This window comes from Rutilus rutilus (assembly GCF_951802725.1).
Source record: "Rutilus rutilus genome assembly, chromosome: 20".
Lineage (NCBI taxonomy): Eukaryota > Metazoa > Chordata > Actinopteri > Cypriniformes > Leuciscidae > Rutilus > Rutilus rutilus.
In genome coordinates, this window is record NC_140225.1 from 23,648,657 (window position 1) to 23,670,215 (window position 21,559).

Below are 21,559 nucleotides of genomic sequence, written 5' to 3' on the forward strand. Positions count from 1 at the left end.
ACAAACCCAAACGTTGGGTTAAAAATGTAATTCAAAAATTTAACCCAACGGCTGGGTTTGTCCAAATTTGACCCAAAGTTGGGTTGAAACAACCCAGCAGCTGTCCGATGAGAGGACTCCGCGCTTGGAATTTGGCCTGAACCCAGAGCACTCCCCCCTATATCCCTGGGTGGGATAGGAATAATTGAGAGTGAGGAGTTGGGGTGGAGGAGGGATGCTGGAAATCTGTCGTGAAACAGAGTTAAGTCGGCTATATATATATATATATACATAAGCCTTCTCTCGCGCTGATTGGGTAGATTATCTAAACATGCTCTTCCTGAACTTTGTTAATAAAACATCATGAGTTCAAATTATTTTCTATGTTAATTATGTGTTGAATTGAATAACAAAGTGTGTCATGCACATCTATCTCTCATTGCAGCACATGATGCTAATCTGAGCAATTGCTGAAAATGTAACTGATACAGTACCTGCAACATCTACAGCTTGAGATAGATGTACATGAACAAAAAAGAAACATACAAAGGATAAATCATATTATTAGCATTTTAGCAAATTAGCATATTATCCCAAACATTTGATTTCTAACAAGCCAAAAGCTCTAAATGTTTGAAAAATGTGCATTAACTAGCATTAGTTATAATCTAGAGAGTGCTTCCTTTAATCTACACAAAAATGAGTAGAGTTTGTGATAAAAACCAGGCCTTATCCATTCCAGTGCCTGTGCAGGATGTGCTCGGTAAGTATTGAGCCTTTCTTAACTTCCACATGTTTTTCCGCTTCTGAAAAATACACAGCAGCTTATGTTCTCTGACAGCTTCCCTGTTTCTGTCTGCTAACTAGACATCTGCATGCTGACCTTTCTCCAGCGACTCCTTTCCCACTTGAGTGATAGACACACACCCACACCACCTCCCCCCCACACACACGTCTGGTTTACTATCTTTCCGGGGACTCTCCATACAGTAGACGTAATGGTTTTTATACTGTACAAACTGTATATGCTATCCCCTTACACTAACCCTACCCCTAAACCTACCATCACATAAAATGTTCTGCATTTTTACATTTTCAAAAAACAATGATTTATAAGCTTGTTTCCTCATGGGGACCTCAATTTAGGTCCCCACGGTGACACGAGTCCCCATGAGTCAGTATGCATTCAGGTTGAAGTCCCCACCGGGTTCGAAAAACATGTAAGTACACACACACACACACACACACACAGACATTCACCACCGTAAACACCGGAGCGCCCACACACAGGAAGGGGCAGCGATGTAGACAGATATTCTGTTTTTCCACTGCAGCTACAATTAGATCAGGTTATCTGAGGAAGGGTTGTGACTGTGCTCTTGCTATGCTGCTCTGTCGCTGAGGTAGGGGTATCTGTTTGCTGTCTTTATGTTCTTGCCAGGAAGAGGGTCCCACCGCTGTGTTATAGTGCACAGCCGCACCATTTAAGGTCTGTTATGCTCCAGTCACACACCATCACTCTGCACCACATACTTCATACACTGGCTTTTAGAGCACAAATAAAATACCAATGTTGACACAGCCACATGGTACATATCTATCTATCTATCTATCTATCTGGATCCGATAAAGTGACCCAGTCTAGTGAGAAGACATCGGGATTAAACCGGGCATGACCTGAGATGACAAAGTAGCACCAGCATAGACTGTCTGGCTACCATCCGAGAAGCTTTTTGCTCAACTCTTGAGGAACAGTTTAAGAATGAAAGGCCATGTTTGACACAGGGACATAACTCCAAAGCTGAGACCCATAAATTCCACCAGATGTGGGCAGTCTGGAAGAGGAGCGCTGACGGTCCTACATTGCAGAAGATATTTTGGCAATGTCTCTGCGTGCTGATGACCATGACAGCACTGAGTCAGATAGTGAGTGAGTCGGTCAAAGATCTGGTTGTTTACATTAAATACGGTGTACAAACTGTTCCCCTAAAAGGTACACAATAAAAGTGGGGGAATAGCTTGATACTTAAAGTTATAAACAGCCCTTTAAATGGAAGTCCATGAAATGAAAACATCAGAGAGAGAGAGAGAGAAGAGATAATCAGCCATTTGAATTGTCCATTGGATGGCGTCCTGTCATCAACTATTTTCCTTAGAAGAATAAGGTCTAATAAGATGCCTCTACAAGACACCCGAGTAAGTGAAAATACCCCCCCCTCCCCTTCCCCCTTTGAGAACGGTGAAAATCCTCTAAAAATATAACATGCCTAAGCTGAGGGGAGACAACAGCATGAGAAACAGAGAGGATAAGTCGACAGAGAGAGATGAAAGCAGGAGTCAGTTCAGTTTATATCAACCTGAATCTCCTCATTTAGAGAATGCGAGCACAGACCGTGTGAACTGACAGTCGATAAAATATAAGCAGACAGAGAGACGGTAATTAGCATGAGCACGACTCTCTCTCGTGGGCTCTGAGCTGACTTCTACGTTGTGACATTTCTCAAGCCTTGTTTTGTAATGATGCATCTGGAAACTGCTGAGAGGGGCAACCCTACCTCTGAGCTCAGACAATTGACTCCTCAGTTTAGAAACAGAAATGTTTACCTATTTAAATAAGCACTGGAAACTGATATAATCAATCTATTTTTACATTCTCTGAAGAAAATGTGAATATTGCTTTATTGCCTTCTTGATGCTGGAGTGTTTGCTAATCCATTGCCATGTGTTCTGAATGGTTTTCATGGGGTTTCTAGGGTAGTTGCTGGGCTGTTGGCCAAGGTCTCATCTATACATTCACACAGTTAGTGTCAATGAGTGACAACTGTATTTACTAACAGCTGACTCATAAATTGCCCTGCACATACTACAGCAGAGCGGAATGCACTGGCCTGTGTGGACAGATAATCAGTGAAGTCAATCCGCTTTTACAGCCTTGAATCTATCTTTCTATCATTCTACAGTATCTGTCTGCCTGCCTGCCTGTCTAAGGGTGCTTTCACACTTGGTTCGATTGTCTGTTCCGAACCCGAGTTCGATTGCTCCCCCCTCCCCCTGCCCCCGATGGACTGTGTTCACATTATATTATTTGCATCCGAACCGTGGTACGCTTGCATCATTAAGCTGCAGCTGGCGCGTACTCGTGTTGCTTGGTAACTGCTATGAAAAGGCGTCAAAATGGATAGAATTGCTCGCTTCACATTTCTTTTTCTTTTTTTTAACCTTTGGTTTTGTTTTCAAAGAAAATATACAGAAACACACTTGCGTCTGTCTGCCGCAAAAGTATTAAAACCGTTCCAAAGACAGCGGGATGTCCGCCGAAGACAATTTTTGTGGAGGCAAGCAGAAATCATCTCTCTGCTTGCATGCGTCAATCCCTGTTTTCGTCAAGGTAAGCGTATAGACCCTTTTACAGTTGTTAAACACACACGCACGCAGGCACGCACCACATACGTCATCAATAGCGGTTCACTTCCGCGATTTGGTACGATTGCGTTCATATCAGCAGCGAATCGTACCCGAGTTCACATGAACCGTACCCCAGACCACCTTTTTAAGCGGACTCGAGTACGGTTCGCGGGTGCGCACCCGAGTTCGGAAAACAGCGTTCACATCATCCAAACGAACCGAACTATGACGCCATTCGAACCCGGGTGCGCACCAAAAGTGCTAGTGTGAAAGCACCCTAAAACTGTCCATCCATCCACACGGTTTTACAAAGTAAGACATGCTCCTGGATAAACATATTTTGTTATGTCCTATCCATATACCCCTAAACCCAACTTTACCCATAACTTATCCGTAAAATCAGAGGGAGATGATAAGTGAATAACACCATGTAGAAGCACCTAACCCTGGTTGTAAATCTAAACTTGACATAAACTTTAAACTTGTCCCTCAAATCTGACTGGTTGATTGGAAAGTTGTTCCAGGATCAACAAAGATGTTGATCCAGGAACATGTTGTAGGCTACTTGGTGAAATCATGTTTAGCCCATCCATCCAGACTTGACTAAGCTGCATGAATAGGTATCATTCAAGTCTGTAGCATGTATGTACCATTATGAACAATAATAATAATAATAGTGTTGCATGACTTAGCAAGCATCACCAATAATAAATGATCACTGAACCCTTGATCAAGTCTGGCGTATTGACCTCACTGACTTCCTGTATCCCAGATTGCAGGGCATAGAGGCAGAACTGATCAATGACTGACAGAACGTCCTCTGATCCTGGTGCTCAGAGACATCCGATTGGGTTTCACTGAGAGAGTTGGAGAGAGAGACTGTATAACAGGAATGGGATGAGTAATGTCTGCGCCAGCACCACCCCACCCCAGCCTGTAATCCAATCAGTCCCTCAGGTGCACAGCAGTCCTGTGCTAATCACTGTGTCATCATTCGCACAGCAGGACAGCCAGAGAATTAGCTCCTATCACATCCCTGTGATCACACCAAAGACAACGTATTTTGAATCCTGCTCACGTAAAAATGATAAACTATCATAAAACAATAAAAATATATAACTGTGATAAAAATACATACATAATGTGTATATGGTGCATATGGTGAATGCACAGCCATACAAATGTTTTCTTATTATGATCCCAGTTTGATGTTCTGTCTAACAGGCTATACAAACAATAAGCCAATTTAGGCTCTGTTTTATGGTTTAACCATAACTATAAAAGCACTGTTATAGGGATAGTTCATCCAAAAATGTAACATTTGTTATAATTTACTACAACTAAACAGTTGATGGGGCCCATTGACTTCCATAGTATAGCCTGTTTTCCATACTATGGAAGTCAACTGTTTGGTTACCCATTCTTCAAAATATCTTCTTTTCTGCTCGTTAAAAGAAAGAAATTCATACCGTTTTGGAACAACTTGAGGGTGAGTAAATGATGAAAGATTTTTTTGGGGGGTGAACTATCCCTGTAACATACAGCTTTGTGTGGCTTATTGTTTTATTGGCTGTTAACATGACTTTATAGCATTAGTGTGCATTTTTCAATGCTTGCATAACAAAACTAAATCAAAATTTAGAGTCTGAACTGTTTTTTTTATAATAGGTGTACTGTGCTGTTTTTTAATGATTAAAAATATATTATTAAAATAGGTTTTCAGAGCATGGGTGCCTTTCAAAGAAAACCTATATGTTTAGTCTCTCTGTTCTCTTGTTCTCTCTCTATCCCTCGTTTGAATTACAGCCGCTCTCTCATGAATGTGAAGAGGGATGATGCTTTCATATCATGGCTGGATGGTCATGAATGCACAATAGTCTTCTGTATGTCCCTCAGAGTGGTTATAGAAAGACATAATGCTGCCATTGCCATAATACCAAATATAGGCAAATTATTTCAGCTAATCAATACAAAACAGAGTTTTTCTCTGATCAAAGATGCCTAAATATTACAGCATGTAGGCTAATTAAAGTGTCATGTTTCACGAGATTACGTCACCCATTCATCACATGACGGGGATGATGAGTCGAATTGATTTTGGAGCCGAAATTGTTTTATCATTGTTTGCACGTGTGGATATTATTTGGACATTATTAGTTTTTTTTTTTTTTTTTTTTTTTTTTTTTTAATAGCCTAACTATAGGCATATATTACAGGTAACCTATAATTATGTAGTTTATTAATATGTGATATCATATCAGTCTTAAAACACCGCATTATATGTCTTCTTCATTTGGCATTAACGATGGGAAGTCTATAGGCTAATTCATTTTAGCTAATCGCTTCGTTTAGACTCGTTTAAACTTTAGAGGTTCAATACAAAACGATTCAGCATTTCTTTACATCATCACGTCGTGGCATTTAATACTTTAAAACCACAAAATGATTTGCTTTTTAAAAACAATTAAGATGTATTTTTACTGTTATTTATTGTGTCCTAGTTCAGTTTGTTGCTGCCATGATTCACTTCATAAAGTATTGGCTAGACTATAAAATAGCCTTTGAATTAAAAATGTTAATCTCCTGGATGAAAATATTTTATGCTATATTTTAAAACAACTTTTTTTCCGTATGTGTGTTGAATAGACAAGTTATTCTGTAACATTTATTTTATTTATTAAAGTAGGCGTGACTAACTTTTCGCCCCGCCCTCAGTCAAATCCTTGGTACGATCCAAATCAGTAGTTCACACATCGGTTTTGGGTCCATAACGAATTGGGCTTGTTAGAAAAATAAGTTTCGTTTTTCAGTTCAGTGAGTGGATAACTGCTTGGCCCGATTCAGCTGTAATGAAAAAGATTGTTCAACCGTTTCATTCAAGAGATCCAAATCATGTTTAACCGTTGATATGATCCGACTCTTCTGAAGAATGATTCATTCACAAATCGGACACGGCAAGTTGTCAGACTTGTCATATCGATCAGTGCGCGTCTAGTGTCCGACCTTACAGTTCACATATTGAGCATTGGGACTCCAGTGTAAGCGCATTTACACCGCCTCTGTGCTTTAAAATGTCCGTGTAATCGCACCATATCGTGGTTTATATAGAATTCAGTTTCCGATGCGGCTTCTTTCCTCCCCATTTTAGCCCACCAAGCACAAAAGTGAAACTCCGCCTATGCCTATGAAGACCCAGTGGATGGTGTGTGTTTTTGGACGGGGATGTTTGGGACACAAGTAACCGTCCGCGGGACCGACGCCGACTCCCGTTTCCAACTGTAAACACGTGGATAGATCAGCTGTTTTACACTGGAGCTTCACAACCAGAGCTTGTCTGGGCGCGTGATACAGTTTGAGAGCGCGCCTGGTTGATTTCAAGGGGATTAAAGTTTTTTTTTACTACCTCAGAATGAGTGACCTAGAGGAAGACTTTGCCAAGATTTTAATGCTCAAGGAGGAGAGGATACGAGATTTGGAAAGGCGCTTGTTGGAGCGAGAAGAGGAAATCCACGAGCTGAAGAGAAAGCTGCACAAATGTCAGTCTGTTTTACCTAGCGCGCAAATCGGTCCGCGAACGCACCGCGCGCAGGGAATATCAGCAGAACCGCAAACGCACCAGGATTTATCAAACCAAAGCTTTAGGAGAGTTGCCAAATCGGACAGGTGAGATGATTTCACACATGCAACTAATGCTTGATGGTTTTACACATGGTTTGGGTCATGACTTTTAATAGACCACTTTGTTGGTATTATTTGATTTGATTCCATCAGTGCATCATTAAGAGTAATTGAGGTTGAGGATTCAGGACATGAATGAAGAAAGTCATGATGACAGAGCATCTTTGTGAAGCTTTAGAGAGATAGAGAGGAGGTGGGGGAGATAGAGTGTATCATTGATCTAAACCATCATCATCATCATCATCAGATCCCATGGGCTCTGAGCACAGGAAGCTTCGTGCATTATCGGCTTTTAGGGTTTGAACGTGTAGCGCCCAAGAGCCTGTCTGAGGATATTTAATACGCCATTAGAAAGTGCTTTGTTTGACCATATGCTTCCCCTCCCATCAGCCCTATCCATCTGATTCTTTGAGCATCTTTGTGTAAGATTTAGCCGAACTTTCTAAGGATGGCAACATATTATTCAGAAGTTTAGGACATTGTGACTTAGTGCTTTTGGCTTTTCATGATTTGATTTTATAAATTAAAATTACAATATTTTAAATGATCTCAAATATGCTTACAACTGTCTTTTTTTTGGCTTAATCTTGAATGCATAGTATTTGCATATAATTATCCAGCGAATTTGCATGAGCCAAATCCCACCCCAGATTTGGAAATCCGTAAGTTTCCAAGTTACAATTTTGTTGAATCAGCTCAAAAGACCGATTGGATCAGCATCACCTAACATTTGATTTGCATGCAGCGAAGCCCACAAGAGGGCAGAAGCTCTTCTGTTGTTGTTTTCCCCCTTCACTTTAAGGGCCATCACATCACTAATAACCTATGATAATAACAAACCTAATAGTTTTTATAATTGAATTTTTGGGATTTCACAGTATGTGCATTTATGTGTTTGTGACCGTGTGAAGTTACTATGAAGACAGATGCGCTGGCCTAATCACTTCTACCTTAATGATTTCATTATGGAAGAAGCAGAGGGATAAAGCTGTTTGTAGCTTAATGAGCACTGAGACCATATGCTGATAAACAAACTTTGCCTTATGATGCATCATCTGACCCTCGATTTTTAATTAATGATGAAAATTACAATACTACTTTTAGCAACTTGTCAGTAATAGAGAAGTGCTCTTATACAGTTCCTTATGGTCCACAATATTGTATGTTATCAATATAAGAAAACAGCATAACAATTTATTGTTAACACAATTAACAGTTACAGTTAATGACTTTTCTCTGAATTGAAATTATGCTTAATGTGTATTTTCAGAGCAGAATTCAGTGTTATTTATAGTGTTAAAGGGCCCCTATTATGCTATTTTAATAGGCAATTTTTTTCATAATCACTTTTTCTGTTTTACTGGTTGAAACTCTTCACATCCTGATAGCAATCAATAAAAGAAGCGGTCTAAATATTTAAACATACATATTTCTTCTGTGGAAGACTCAGGACCAAAAACATTTTCGTCCAATCATTGCATTCGGCCCGATGTCCTACCTGCCTTTTAAAATATGTATTTCCATACCTCCGCGCACCTGCTCACACAGACATCAAACATCATCAGTTGAGACAGAGTTGTAGACAGTCACTGAGCGCCGCAAACAAACAGCAGCCCCCTTTTACAGTTCACCCTGAACCAAAACAACGAGCTTATGCAGTGTTCACGCCATGTTGTAACTGTAATTACAAAATAGCAACCCGTGACGTTCTACCTGGAGCTGTTCACGTCCTCAGACTCAGATTTATGCGTTTCTATGTCAACTTAATCAACAGCGAAATCTTACAAGAGCTGTGTAAGTTGTTTAGATTCATTATTATAGTAGTGTTAAGTGCTTTAAAGGCACACTATGCAGGATTTGTACCTTAATATAACAGCTTCGAAATAATTTCGATGGTAAACAAACTCGTAGTAGGGCGAATCATCCCGATAGCAAAGAAAAGCGGAGCGGGGCGGGGGTGATGGGAGAAACCAGCAATGCAAGTTTGAGAGGTGGCGTCCCGACAAACCTCGCGAGAATCACGACTTGCTTTACGGCACGACTTCACATACATCAACAACATATGAAGCAGTCTCTATCGGAGACACTAGCACGCATTTCAGACGTGAATCATGGCAGTGTCGACGAAGAAAACGAAGAAAGCGCGGTCGGAAGTGTCAAGGAAAAGAAAACGACGGCTCCGCGTGAGTGCTATTTACGACAGTAACGTTAAATACATGTACTTCACAGCGACTCTAGGGGGCGCTGTTTGAGAAAAATGGAAACTGCATAGTGTGCCTTTTAAAACATGAGGTAATTTCACACCGTCCATGTGTTTTGAAGAAGGTTTGTCTTTGAAGAGCGCTCTGAAGGGAGGATGGGATCTCATGCTTTCAAAGCTAGCTTGTTATTGAAACGTTTTCTTGACTAATGTCGACAACACAAACTCTTCCAGTCTAAGCTACAACTAGTGTTTGAGGACGGGGCAAAGTAGAAGTTATTCGCAAGTAGCCAATTAAAACCATCGGCTGGCATTATGCAAATTTGTTACATTGTTACTTAGGTTTGTAACAGGAAGTCAGACTGGAATTGCTGACAACTCGTTTCAGCAGTTCAGAATCGATTCTTTCTTTTAGGAGACAATAACTTTAGGCTATTTGTCGTGGACTTTTATCTTTAAAACGTTGCAGACCTTTTTCATTCACCAACAGCTATATTACACGAAAGGTAATATTTTAAAGTAATTGTTTTGAAATTGGTCATAATTTTTCCATTTCACTTTAATATCTTGATATCTACTTAAAATTTTTACAAAACTTGGTTATACATATATACATACAGTGGGTATGGAAAGTATTCAGACCCCCTTACATTTTTCACTCTTTGTTATATTGCAGCCATTTGCTAAAATCATTTAAGTTCATTTTTTTTCCTCATTATTGTACACGGAGCACCCCATATTGACAGAAAAACACAGAATTGTTGACATTTTTGCACATTTATTAAAAAAGAAAAACTGAAATATCACATGGTCCTAAGTATTCAGACCCTTTGCTCAGTATTTAGTAGAAGCACCCTTTTGATCTAATACAGCCATAAGTCTTTTTGGGAAAGATGCAGCAAGTTTTTCACACCTGGATTTGGGTATCCTCTGCCATTCCTCCTTGCAGATCCTCTCCAGTTCTGTCAGGTTGGATGGTAAACGTTGGTGGACAGCCATTTTCAGGTCTCTCCAGAGATGCTCAATTGGGTTTAAGTCAGGGCTCTGGCTGGGCCATTCAAGAACAGTCACGGAGTTGTTGTGAAGCCACTCCTTCGTTATTTTAGCTGTGTGCTTAGGGTCATTGTCTTGTTGGAAGGTGAACCTTGGGCCCAGTCTGAGGTCCAGAGCACTCTGGAGAAGGTTTTCGTCCAGGATATCCCTGTACTTGGCCGCATTCATCTTTCCCTCAGTTGCAACCAGTCGTCCTGTCCCTGCAGCTGAAAAACACCCCCACAGCATGATGCTGCCACCACCATGCTTCACTGTTGAGACTGTATTGGACAGGTGATGAGCAGTGCCTGGTTTTCTCCACACATACTGTTTAGAATTAAGGCCAAAAAGTTCTATTTTATGATTTCAGAGAATCTTATTTATCACCATCTTGGAGTCCTTCAGGTGTGCTTTCATGTGTCTTGCACTGAGGAGAGGCTTCCCTCTGGCCACTCTGCCATAAAGCCCCGACTGGTGGATGGCTGCAGTGATGGTTGACTTACTACAACTTTCTCCCATCTCCCGACTGCATCTCTGGAGCTCAGCCACAGTGATCTTTGGGTTCTTCTTTACCTCTCTCACCAAGGCTCTTCTCCCGCGATAGCTCAGTTTGGCCGGACGGCCAGCTCTAGGAAGGGTTCTGGTCGTCCCAAACGTCTTCCATTTAAGGATTATGGAGGCCACTGTGCTCTTAGGAACCTTAAGTGCAGCAGAATTTTTTTTGTAACCTTGGCCAGATCTGTGCCTTGCCACAATTCTGTCTCTGAGCTCTTCAGGCAGTTCCTTTGACCTCATGATTCTCATTTGCTCTGACATGCACTGTGAGCTGTAAGGTCTTATATAGACAGGTGTGTGGCTTTCCTAATCAAGTCCAATCAGTATAATCAAACACAGCTGGACTCAAATGAAGGTGTAGAACTATCTCAAGGATGATCAGAAGAAATGGACAGCACCTGAGTTAAATATATGAGTGTCACAGCAAAGGGTCTGAATACTTAGGACCATGTGATATTTCAGTATTTCTTTTTTAATAAATGTGCAAAAATGTCAACAATTCTGTGTTTTTCTGTCAATGTGGGGTGCTGTGTGTACAATAATGAGGAAAAAAATGACCTTAAATGATTTTAGCAAATGGCTGCAATATAACAAAGAGTGAAAAATTTAAGGGGGTCTGAATACTTTCCGTACCCACTGTATATACTTTATATGGACTGCTAGAAAATATGTCTATGTATGTATATATATATATATATATATATATATATATATATATATACACTCACCTAAAGGATTATTAGGAACACCTATTCAATTTCTCATTAATGCAATTATCTAATCAACCAATCACATGGCAGTTGCTTCAATGCATCAATCTCCTGAACTCCAAACTGAATGTCAGAATGGGAAAGAAAGGTGATTTAAGCAATTTTGAGCGTGGCACGGTTGTTGGTGCCAGACGGGCTGGTCTGAGTATTTCACAATCTGCTCAGTTACTGGGATTTTCACACACAATCATTTCTAGGGTTTACAAAGAATGGTGTGAAAAGGGAAAAACATCCAGTATGCGGCAGTCCTGTGGGCGAAAATGCCTTGTTGATGCTAGAGGTCAGAGGAGAATGGGCCGACTGATTCAAGCTGATAGAAGAGCAACTTTGACTGAAATAACCACTAGGGATGGGGAAATGAAGCCTCATGAATCACTGAGGCTTTCCCCTGACTGTTCCGGGAAAAGATTCAAAGCTTCGAGAGTGTCGAGAACAGCGCTGAGAACAGCGCCATCTGGCGCTTATTTAAAATAAAGCAGCCTTCTAGAAGCCTGTTTTAGAAGCTCTGGCAGATGAAGCAACCACAACACACTCCATAGTTTCAATGTCATGTGTACAAATAAAAGCCTTACATGTTTGTGTTTGATTTGTTCATTAAAAAAAAATCATTTTCCCATTAAAGTGTGACAATAAAATATAATAGCTTATAAGCTTATATGATTCAATAAAATTTAATGTAGGCCTACTCTCTCTCTCTCTCTCTCTCTCTCTCTCTCTCTTTCTTTCTACACACACACACACACACACACACACATACACAATGAATAAGGACATTGTCTGATAGGATCATCCGTTATTAAATGTCAATATCAATAATTGAAAATATCAACCAGACTGAGGCAACAATGACTCGTTAAATACGATCTGAAGTTCGAGCCTTATGACACCCGAAGCGAAACACGCACGTGACTGGACAGAAAGTGAGGCTTCGTTTGTTATCGGTCACGTGACTCTAGTAAACCAACACACGCCTCGATACGGGGCTTCACTAGAAATTGTGTCGCTTATGTGATACGCGCATCGAAGCTTCAGTGTCATATGTAACATCACTAATAACCACTCGTTATAACCGAGGTATGCAGCAAAGCATTTGTGAAGCCACAACATGCACAACCTTGAGGCGGATGGGCTACAACAGCAGAAGACCCCACCGGGTACCACTCATCTCCACTACAAATAGGAAAAAGAGGCTACAATTTGCACGAGCTCACCAAAATTGGACAGTTGAAGACTGGAAAAATGTTGCCTGGTCTGATGAGTCTCGATTTCTGTTGAGACATTCAGATGGTAGAGTCAGAATTTGGCGTGAACAGAATGAGAACATGGATCCATCATGCCTTGTTACCACTGTGCAGGCTGGTGGTGGTGGTGTAATGGTGTGGGGGATGTTTTCTTGGCACACTTTAGGCCCCTTAGTGCCAATTGGGCATCGTTTAAATGCCACGGCCTACCTGAGCATTGTTTCTGACCATGTCCATCCCTTTATGACCACCATGTACCCATCCTCTGAATGCTACTTCCAGCAGGATAATGCACCATGTCACAAAGCTCGAATCATTTCAAATTGGTTTCTTGAACATGACAATGAGTTCACTGTACTAAAATGGCCCCCACAGTCACCAGATCTCAACCCAATAGAGCATATTTGGGATGTGGTGGAACGGGAGCTTCGAGCCCTGGATGTGCATCCCACAAATCTCCATCAACTGCAAGATGCTATCCTATCAATATGGGCCAACATTTCTAAAGAATGCTTTCAGCACCTTGTTGAATCAATGCCATCAAGGCGAAAGGGGGTCAAACACAGTATTAGTATGGTGTTCCTAATAATCCTTTAGGTGAGTGTGTATATATATATATATATATATATATATATATATATATATATGTATATGTTTGTGTGTATATATTATATATATAATAAATTAAAGCATTTTTAACGTTTCATAAAACAATGTTTAGTTCAGTACATTTGATTTACAGTAAACTTAAGGAGTTGTCAAGACTTTGTCTCCTCAAGATCTGAGCTGGAATTATCGTTAATAGTGAGATCTTGGTGTCATCTAAAAAAAAAAAGCTGGTGCACTTGTAAGGGTCCCAAAGAGACAAAATGGCGGCAGATGTGAGTCTGTGGCAGAAAAGAGCAGCCACACTAGTCATGTTACAACAGATCCTCTTTCCATCGATCCACAAAGGAAGAACCCTGCAGGAAGAGTTTATTAAGGTGAAATTTAAAGCCTGTTTTTCTGGGAGAGGTCCTTTCAAGGGCAGTGACAGTGAGAAAGAGATGAAGGGACAAAAATGAGTGGCAGAAAGAAGTATTCCTCATTTGTTATTTTTAGATATTCTTTAGATTTAATTGTTCTTTGTGTGCTATTTTTGACTACAATAACTATCCAAAGAATGTTAGACATCTGGGTGCTGTTGTGGGCCCCTGGGATCCTTTGTCAAGCGGTTTCAGTTTCAGATACCAAAGATGAGGGCTTGTTTCACTCACTGTGTTTCACTGTGTTGTTCGTTTGCTCACACTGCCTTTGTGTCTCTTTAAAGGGATAGTTCACCCAAAAATGAAAATTCTGTCAACATTTACTCACTCTCAAGTTTTTTTTCAAACCTGTATGAATTTCTTTCTTCTGTTGAACACAAAAGAAGATATTTTGAAGAAGTAACCAAACAGTTGATGGGCCCCATTGACTTCCATACAATTTTTTTTTTTTAGCCATACTATGGAAGTCAATGGGATCCATCAACTGTTTGGTTACCCATATTATTCAAAATATATTATTTTGTGTTCAATTCAAGAAAGAAATTAGCATACAGGTTTGGATACAACTTGAGAGTGAGTAAATGATGACATCATTTTTGGGTGACCTATCCCTTTAAATTCGATCCGCAACATTTTTAATGTACTTTGCTGTTTTGTTCATGTGTGAATATATAGCCTATGCAAACAGATAATTTTGCTTAGACTGGGCTCTGAAGTTTAACACCTCTCACAATAAGCATAATTTGGCATGTGTCTTTCATAGTCTGACACCAGAGGGCGCCTTATGTCCTTTATAAACTCAAACATTGTGCATCTCTACTAGCTCTTCAAAGTTGAGGTGAGTCAAGCTATTTAAGCAATGTCAGTAACTATGAATAGAGGTGACTGGGGCTATGTCCCACATTTTATTCCAGTGAATATTTCTCAGGTTAAGTTTAAATGCGAAGGCACTGTCTGTTTAGACACATTCCACAAATCTTGGCATTGATAATTTCCAGTGAGTGTTTTTCCAAGAACAAGACAGTTCATTTAACATGTAAATGTCCCAATAGCAGAGAATGTAATCACATTAGCTGGGGTTGTCACAACAGAAACCTGCCATAATTAAACACACCTGCTCCAGCCAATCAAGCCATATAGGCTTATATGCAAACTACAGGTGTGTGTTGGAACTAAATTATGCCCTCCAAGAGGACTTTTGTAAAAAGTAAAACTAGGGCTCTTAAACAAGGTGTCTCTGGTGGTAACCATTCTTTGGCCAATATACATTTTTATCAATTCATTATGTTAAATGAAAACATAAAACACGTGACAACTTGCCCGATCTTGTCCTGAAAATCAGATTTTTTTTCTTTCTCTTCATATAGCCTAAATGTGTTGTTTTTTATGTATTCACTTTTTCAACCAACAGTTATAGTAATATTATGAAAATAATATAAAATATATAAATAAATATATAGCACCATAAATATTATAATTTGGAATTTCTATAACTTCATTGAGCTCATATCTGCAGGTTTTCCAAGAGCATGATCCACGATTCGAAAATAATTATAAAAAACATTTTGATTCTAAAAATAAATAAAAAAAATAGGCTAAAATAGTTATTATAGTTTTAATTACACCTTCAGCTAACCCTGGTGTTCTCTGTGTTTGGGTCTCACAAATTTCTAAACTTATTTTTATATACCTTTGCAGTATTATTGTACACTGTAGGCTAAAGTTTTTGTTACTATCAGCTGTACAGAGCTGAACATCAATACTGACTGTCTAAGAATCCCGCGCTCGTGACGCGCGCGAGCGTTCTGTGCACTCTCGTGCTCAACTCATTTATCACGTCACTGCCCACGAGCGACGCGCGCTCCGCTCACACGGCTACGCTTCTTACAGTGCTGAGGATTTGTGCGGCTCTGTTGTATTGTGCGCTGATTATTTCCCTTTTCTTTTCTTTCTTTTTTTTTTTTTTTTTTTTTTGTACACGGAAACACTGAGATACTTTTCCCCCACAGGTTCTTCTCGTTTGTAGTTGTAGCCTAGTTCCTTTCAGAGAAGCTGGTTTAGTGCTCAGTGTTTCCTTCCTCTCAGTAAAGTTACTAAAAGTGCTGTTCTGTTCGGTTTTATTCGGTTCTGTTCGGTTTTATTTGGTTCAGAAGGGATGATGATGGGGACTTTACGCGACCTCCAATACGCGCTGCAGGAGAAAATTGAAGAACTGAGACAGAGAGATGCTCTCATTGACGAACTGGAGCTCGAACTGGACCAGAAAGACGAACTGATTCAGAAACTGCAGACCGAACTGGATAAGTACCGCTCCGTAATTCGCCCGGCGACCCAACAGGTCCAGGGCCGCTCGGAGCTTCAGGAGCACCAGCGCACCAAACGACAGGCGATCAGCGCCGAACCAGCCAACGTCCAGCAGCTGAGTCACGTGACTCTGCCCAACGTCCCCAAGAGTGCCAAGTAGGTTAATTTGATCATTAAAAAAGCCATTCACTAAGATATAAAAGTATATACTACATTTACCGTCGACCGTCAATAGGCTAACAGCATCAAATACCAAATAAAACTTATATTGAAGTCCAATTTTAACTGTAACACAACACTAGAGTCATCATAGCACATTGGTATGGACCATTTTCACAGAAGACTGTGATGACGCGTTTTAACGGCCATCAGCATTGTAAATCCTGCAAAGTTTTTTATATTAAATTTGATTGTAAATGTACTATACATTTATTGTAAATGTACTATACATGTGCATTTTAACACTGCTGTGAGTGTGTTTCTAATAGGCTACAGCAGCTGCAGACAAATTTACATCTTTCTGTCTTCTGATCAACATGAACATCTTTTTGAAAGTTGTGAAAAATATAGTTTTTCTTTTGTTATTTGAGCAAATGGGAGCACTAAACATATACTGTATTTAGTCTCTCATTTACCACTAATAGAAATGTACCCACCTATGACGACTTCCGCTTCTGAGAAACATGGAAATATGAAAAGGGTCAGTTTACTTTGTGTCATTTGATGACTTAAATGTTGAATTTAGAGTTAAACACTGTTTAATGACTTTAAACACTACATGCAGCTCTACAAATACAACATTAATCTATAGGACCTATGAAGTAGCCATAACAACAACCACAAAGAAAACAAAAAGCTGCAGTGTAACAAGAACAACTTTCTTGGTTTCTGTATTTACACTTTAATAAAAGCTGCCCAGCTCAAGGTTCTCTAGGTTTGTATGAATCAGATTAGATAGGCTATATATAGCTAACGCTAGCTTTATATAGCTTAAACCTAACATGCAGGATCCCTACAAGGAAACAAGAAGCTTCAGTTTCCATAAACCAAATATTTGCCTAGTGTGTCATATTGTATATTCAGACAACCCTATACTGATTTGACTTACTGATTTTTGCATATCTGCTACATGGGGAAGTATGCTTTTCACTGAACTCACCTGTTGTTCTTTAGTGCATTACCTAAACATTATCATAGTCATTGCTAAAATAACATAGTAACAACAGTTATTTGTACACAATCTTTCATTCGTGCCATTTTTTGTATGACAGTGTGTACCAAATTACCATAGTTTTACTGAAGCAGCAATAAATGGTGTTGATTGTTTTTTTGGGCTTTGGTTACCATGGTAACTTGTTGAAATCATTCTGATGTCTGGTGTAAATCCGAAAAAAAAAAACCTTATTATGTTCTGTTCAAAATGCCATTCATTGACATTTGCAGAAGCATCTTAATGATGACGCTCCAAGAAAGTTTGATTTTCCCCAAGGAAAAATCTAAACCAGGAATATTGTGTCTGCACTGAGTAGTTATAAGAGCAGGGACGTGGGACATACCCAAAGTCTGCCATTTAATAACTGCTTTGTTTTACGGACTGATCATTTGCTTATCAAAGCAGCATGATATCGTGCAGCAGGTGGATCACGAACACCATTTACATGATCATCTGTTATTATGCACACAGTAGTGTGTCATGTTTCAATCGAAATAGACACTGCCACGACCCGAGGGCCTAACCAGACTAAACAGTTCGCCTGAACGTGAAGGATCTTTGTGTTTCAACCTGCTGTCATGAACACGCATACCCTTAATTCATTTGCATCCAGTGGTTTGGCAGCAGAGGAACATCATTCTTCTGTTTCTGATCATTGTGGCCTCCTCCATCTTCTCTGCAACTGACATTTGACAGCTCAACGCTACTAATTTACAATGTTACCTTGTTTTGTACAGAAAAACCCTTTCAACCCCACCACAGCGGAGCTTGTCCTGCCTTTTCTTCTTCTATTCTGCTTGTATCTTGAGCTAATGAGCACCTCGAGGAATGATTATGAAGGTTTAAAAGAAAAATCTTCCATATCAGCTTGCGTTGCGCTGCCAGATGGGAACGAACTGGCATCAATATTGCTTTAGTCTTTTGAATGATCATAATGTTTTTGAAGAGGATTCTATATCTTTGTGTGTGGTCAGGGAGAAGACTTCTTTTTATTTCGCTTGTCCTTTGTTAATGCATACATAATGCATCAAATGTCCTGCTGCTTTCTTTTAGAAGTAAAGGCAAATTATTTCAAATGTCACGATACTGAGTGACGTACCCCTTTCTTTCCTTCGGTAGAATCAGTGTTTTTGCCATTTGAATGTCATTCGCAGTGTCTTTGTCTCATAATTGCATCTTCTTTCTTCCTGTTTCTGTTTCTTTTTTGCATTTTCCTCAGCAGTGGCACTTGATGGGCTGTAATGATGAAAGACCAGAAGTATTTTTTGAAGTCTTGATTGAAATGTCTCTTCTGAACTGGCCTCTGACATTTGCACTGTCTGAGGTCTTTTGAAATATCAGAGATCTGAAGTCCTGTACCGATATAGGAATGTCTGAATTGGACTCTTTGACCTCTCTATATCCACCTTTTTCCTAACTAGCCTGCATTTTAGATTAGGCCTATAGGAGGCACTTCCGGTTTGGGGACGCTCCAGTCAGAAAGATTAAAACAAATAATTTAAAATCATAATGTTGTGCTATAAATAATCCTTATCAGTTTGACTGAATGAGCTGTAAAATGCCCTTCAAGTTTTATTTTCAGACGTCAGGAGAATAACGTAACACTTGTTATTTTTAAAGGGTTAGTTCTCCCAAAAATGAAAATTTTGTCAGTAAGTAATTACTCACCGTCATGTCGTTCCAAACCCGTAAGACTTTCGTTCGTGTTCGGAACACAAATGAAGATCTTTTGATGAAATCTGAGAGCTTTCTGTCCCTCCATTGACAGCTACTCTACCACTTTGATGCTTCAAAAAGTTCTTAAAGAGATCGTAAAACTAATCTATACTCTATGAATTGAGCGGTTTAGTTAAAGTTTTGACATAACACTCTAATGGGCATCAATCACGCCGAGAAGAGGGAGAAAATGTCTGCCTGAGCGGCTCCAACCTGCTGTTTATCAGAGAAGATAACGTGCATAATAATACATAACGCACATGAATATAAATGCGTTCTTTACTTGCTGAAATTGAATGGGAATAATCAGGGAACTGATTGAAATACTCCACCCTGCATGCTAAGATAATAAATGCCAGTCTAATTGAAAAACTTCTCCGGGTTAGTGCACATCGCACATCGGAACTATGCAATCTGACATTTACGATTTGAATATTTTCAATAATTTTCTATTCTTGACCAGTTGTTCTTTTTTTCCTAATTTGGGAAATAGATAAATGAATGATCTTGAGATGAGTCCCTAGTCGTCCAATTTGACTCTCATACTGATGTAATATATATATTATAAACTTGACAGGTGATTTTTATAAAATGTAGTTTGATCACTTATCAGTTGTTTGAAAGATTAAGGCAATTATCAAAGGTTTCCAATAAAAGATGGTCAATTATTACGTGATTTGTTACATTTAATTACTCCTTAGCAGATTTTGGCTCCTTTGGATTGGATTTGGATTACGTTTTTTTAATTTTTTATCTAATATATTTATATTTTATTTTATTCAATAACTGAAACAGATTTTTTTTTATAGTTTCTTTTAGTTTTAGTTAACAACACTGACCTGTACTTGTATACTACAGGAATAGAAAATGAAATGCCAGTATGGCTGGACTAACTTGGGACTTCTTAAAGGGATACTTCACCTCTGGAAAGATGAATGTGTATTTAAAATAGGTCATAGAAGAAATGTGAAATTATTTTTGAATTTGGAGCTTTCTAGACTGAAAAAAGCCAGAAAATGTATTTTTGGCTTATGTGGATGAAAGACAACAACTCCCAGAATGCACTTGCTTCGCTGCTCTACGAGGCCACTCCCAAGCCACGCCTACCAGTTAGAGCGCGCAGTTAAACAAAAAGGCTAGGCTACTAGTGAGTCTATTTCGAGATCGCCCAAAATGTCCTGGATTCGGCTTTTGCGTTCTACAGTCGGCATTCATTATGTTTACTGTGGCGAGCAGGACGAGGCTGAGGGGCGCGGGAGAACGGTCTCGTATCTCTCACGGAGGAGCGGGAATTTTCTTAGCAATGTTAAAACGCACATCAACCGATCACTTGTTTAGTGTTCATGTAAAGAATTCAGTTAGATTGAAACAAAAGGTGTGCATGTAAACAATGAATGGCGACCGCAGAAAGCAAAAGCCGAATCCCGGACATTTTGGACGATCTCGACGGCCGGACATGTCCGGGAAAAAGAGCATGGTAACCCCTACTACTCAGCTTTCTCCACAGAACAAGAGCCTGCTAGCTTAGCTTCCATAGAAAGACGGCTGACACTGTGTGTACATTCTGTGAGTGAGATCCCACCCTCTATGGGCGGGTTGAAAACATGCGGGACAGCCCCTACTACTGGCTGTAGTCTTTAGCCTCTGCCCAAAAAATCCTCCGATGACGCAAAATGACGATTTTTGCGTCATCGGAGGATTTTTTCCAGACAAAAAATACAGAAATCTCTCATCTCAGGGGGATATGAGGGAGGAAAGCATGGTAATTGCTAAATCCTGAAGTATCCCTTTAACCAGATTTATGCAGTTGGATTGTCCTTGTATTAAAGGTATAGTGGAGGATCTTTCCGAATTTTAGATAAGACCCGCCCTCTCCACTTTTTGAATAAGTTTGATTGATTCACCAGAATGATTGACAATTAGGAGGACCAATAGTCTAGGTGATCCACCCGGAAGTAAAAAATCCTCCATTATACCTTTAAGTTCATGCCGCTGTTCTTTGGAAATTGCAGAAACTTTTTTTTCCAGTTGTGCAGGTATAAAATTAAAATAAGATTCTATTCCACTGAGTCAGAATATGGCTAAAATCAATATACTGTACATCACAGCAATGCCTTTGGCATTTATAGTCATAAGCATCAACAGTACAGTTTTCATTCAAAAGGACAGATTATTTGTCCCTTAATTCTGCAGCTTAAATCTAGAAATAAATCAACTTGACATTCATTTGTCTCAGGTTATTATGCTATGTCATGTGCAGCATGAGCTGTTATCTGCCATGAGACTTTGTTTCCTGTTTTAGCATTCTGTCTAGAAAATGGGCATAATGAACAGAGGAAGATATGGCCATTAACTCATTAGCATACACATCTGATGACCACAGAACACAGCAGTCATGCAGAGAGGGCAGAATATGTGAATCAATACAGACCCTCCGGACA

At 39.6% G+C, this 21,559-nt stretch overlaps 1 protein-coding gene across 3 annotated transcripts in view; it reads left to right on the plus strand.

The window, feature by feature from the left end:
* The first annotated feature begins 6,331 nt into the window (after window positions 1–6,331).
* The window catches only part of prkg1a (protein kinase cGMP-dependent 1a), an 87,003-nt gene continuing 71,775 nt past the window's right edge, over window positions 6,332–21,559 (plus strand). The window contains exon 1 of one of the 3 annotated variants that reach the window (XM_084390644.1): window positions 6,332–7,047. In XM_084390644.1, coding sequence (XP_084246770.1) covers window positions 6,794–7,047 — 254 coding nt within the window. In that variant the 5' untranslated portion in view covers window positions 6,332–6,793. Of the gene's footprint in view, window positions 7,048–15,725; window positions 16,346–21,559 lie in introns of those variants that run through there. The other 2 variants (XM_084390643.1, XM_084390645.1) reach the window with 2 other exon arrangements.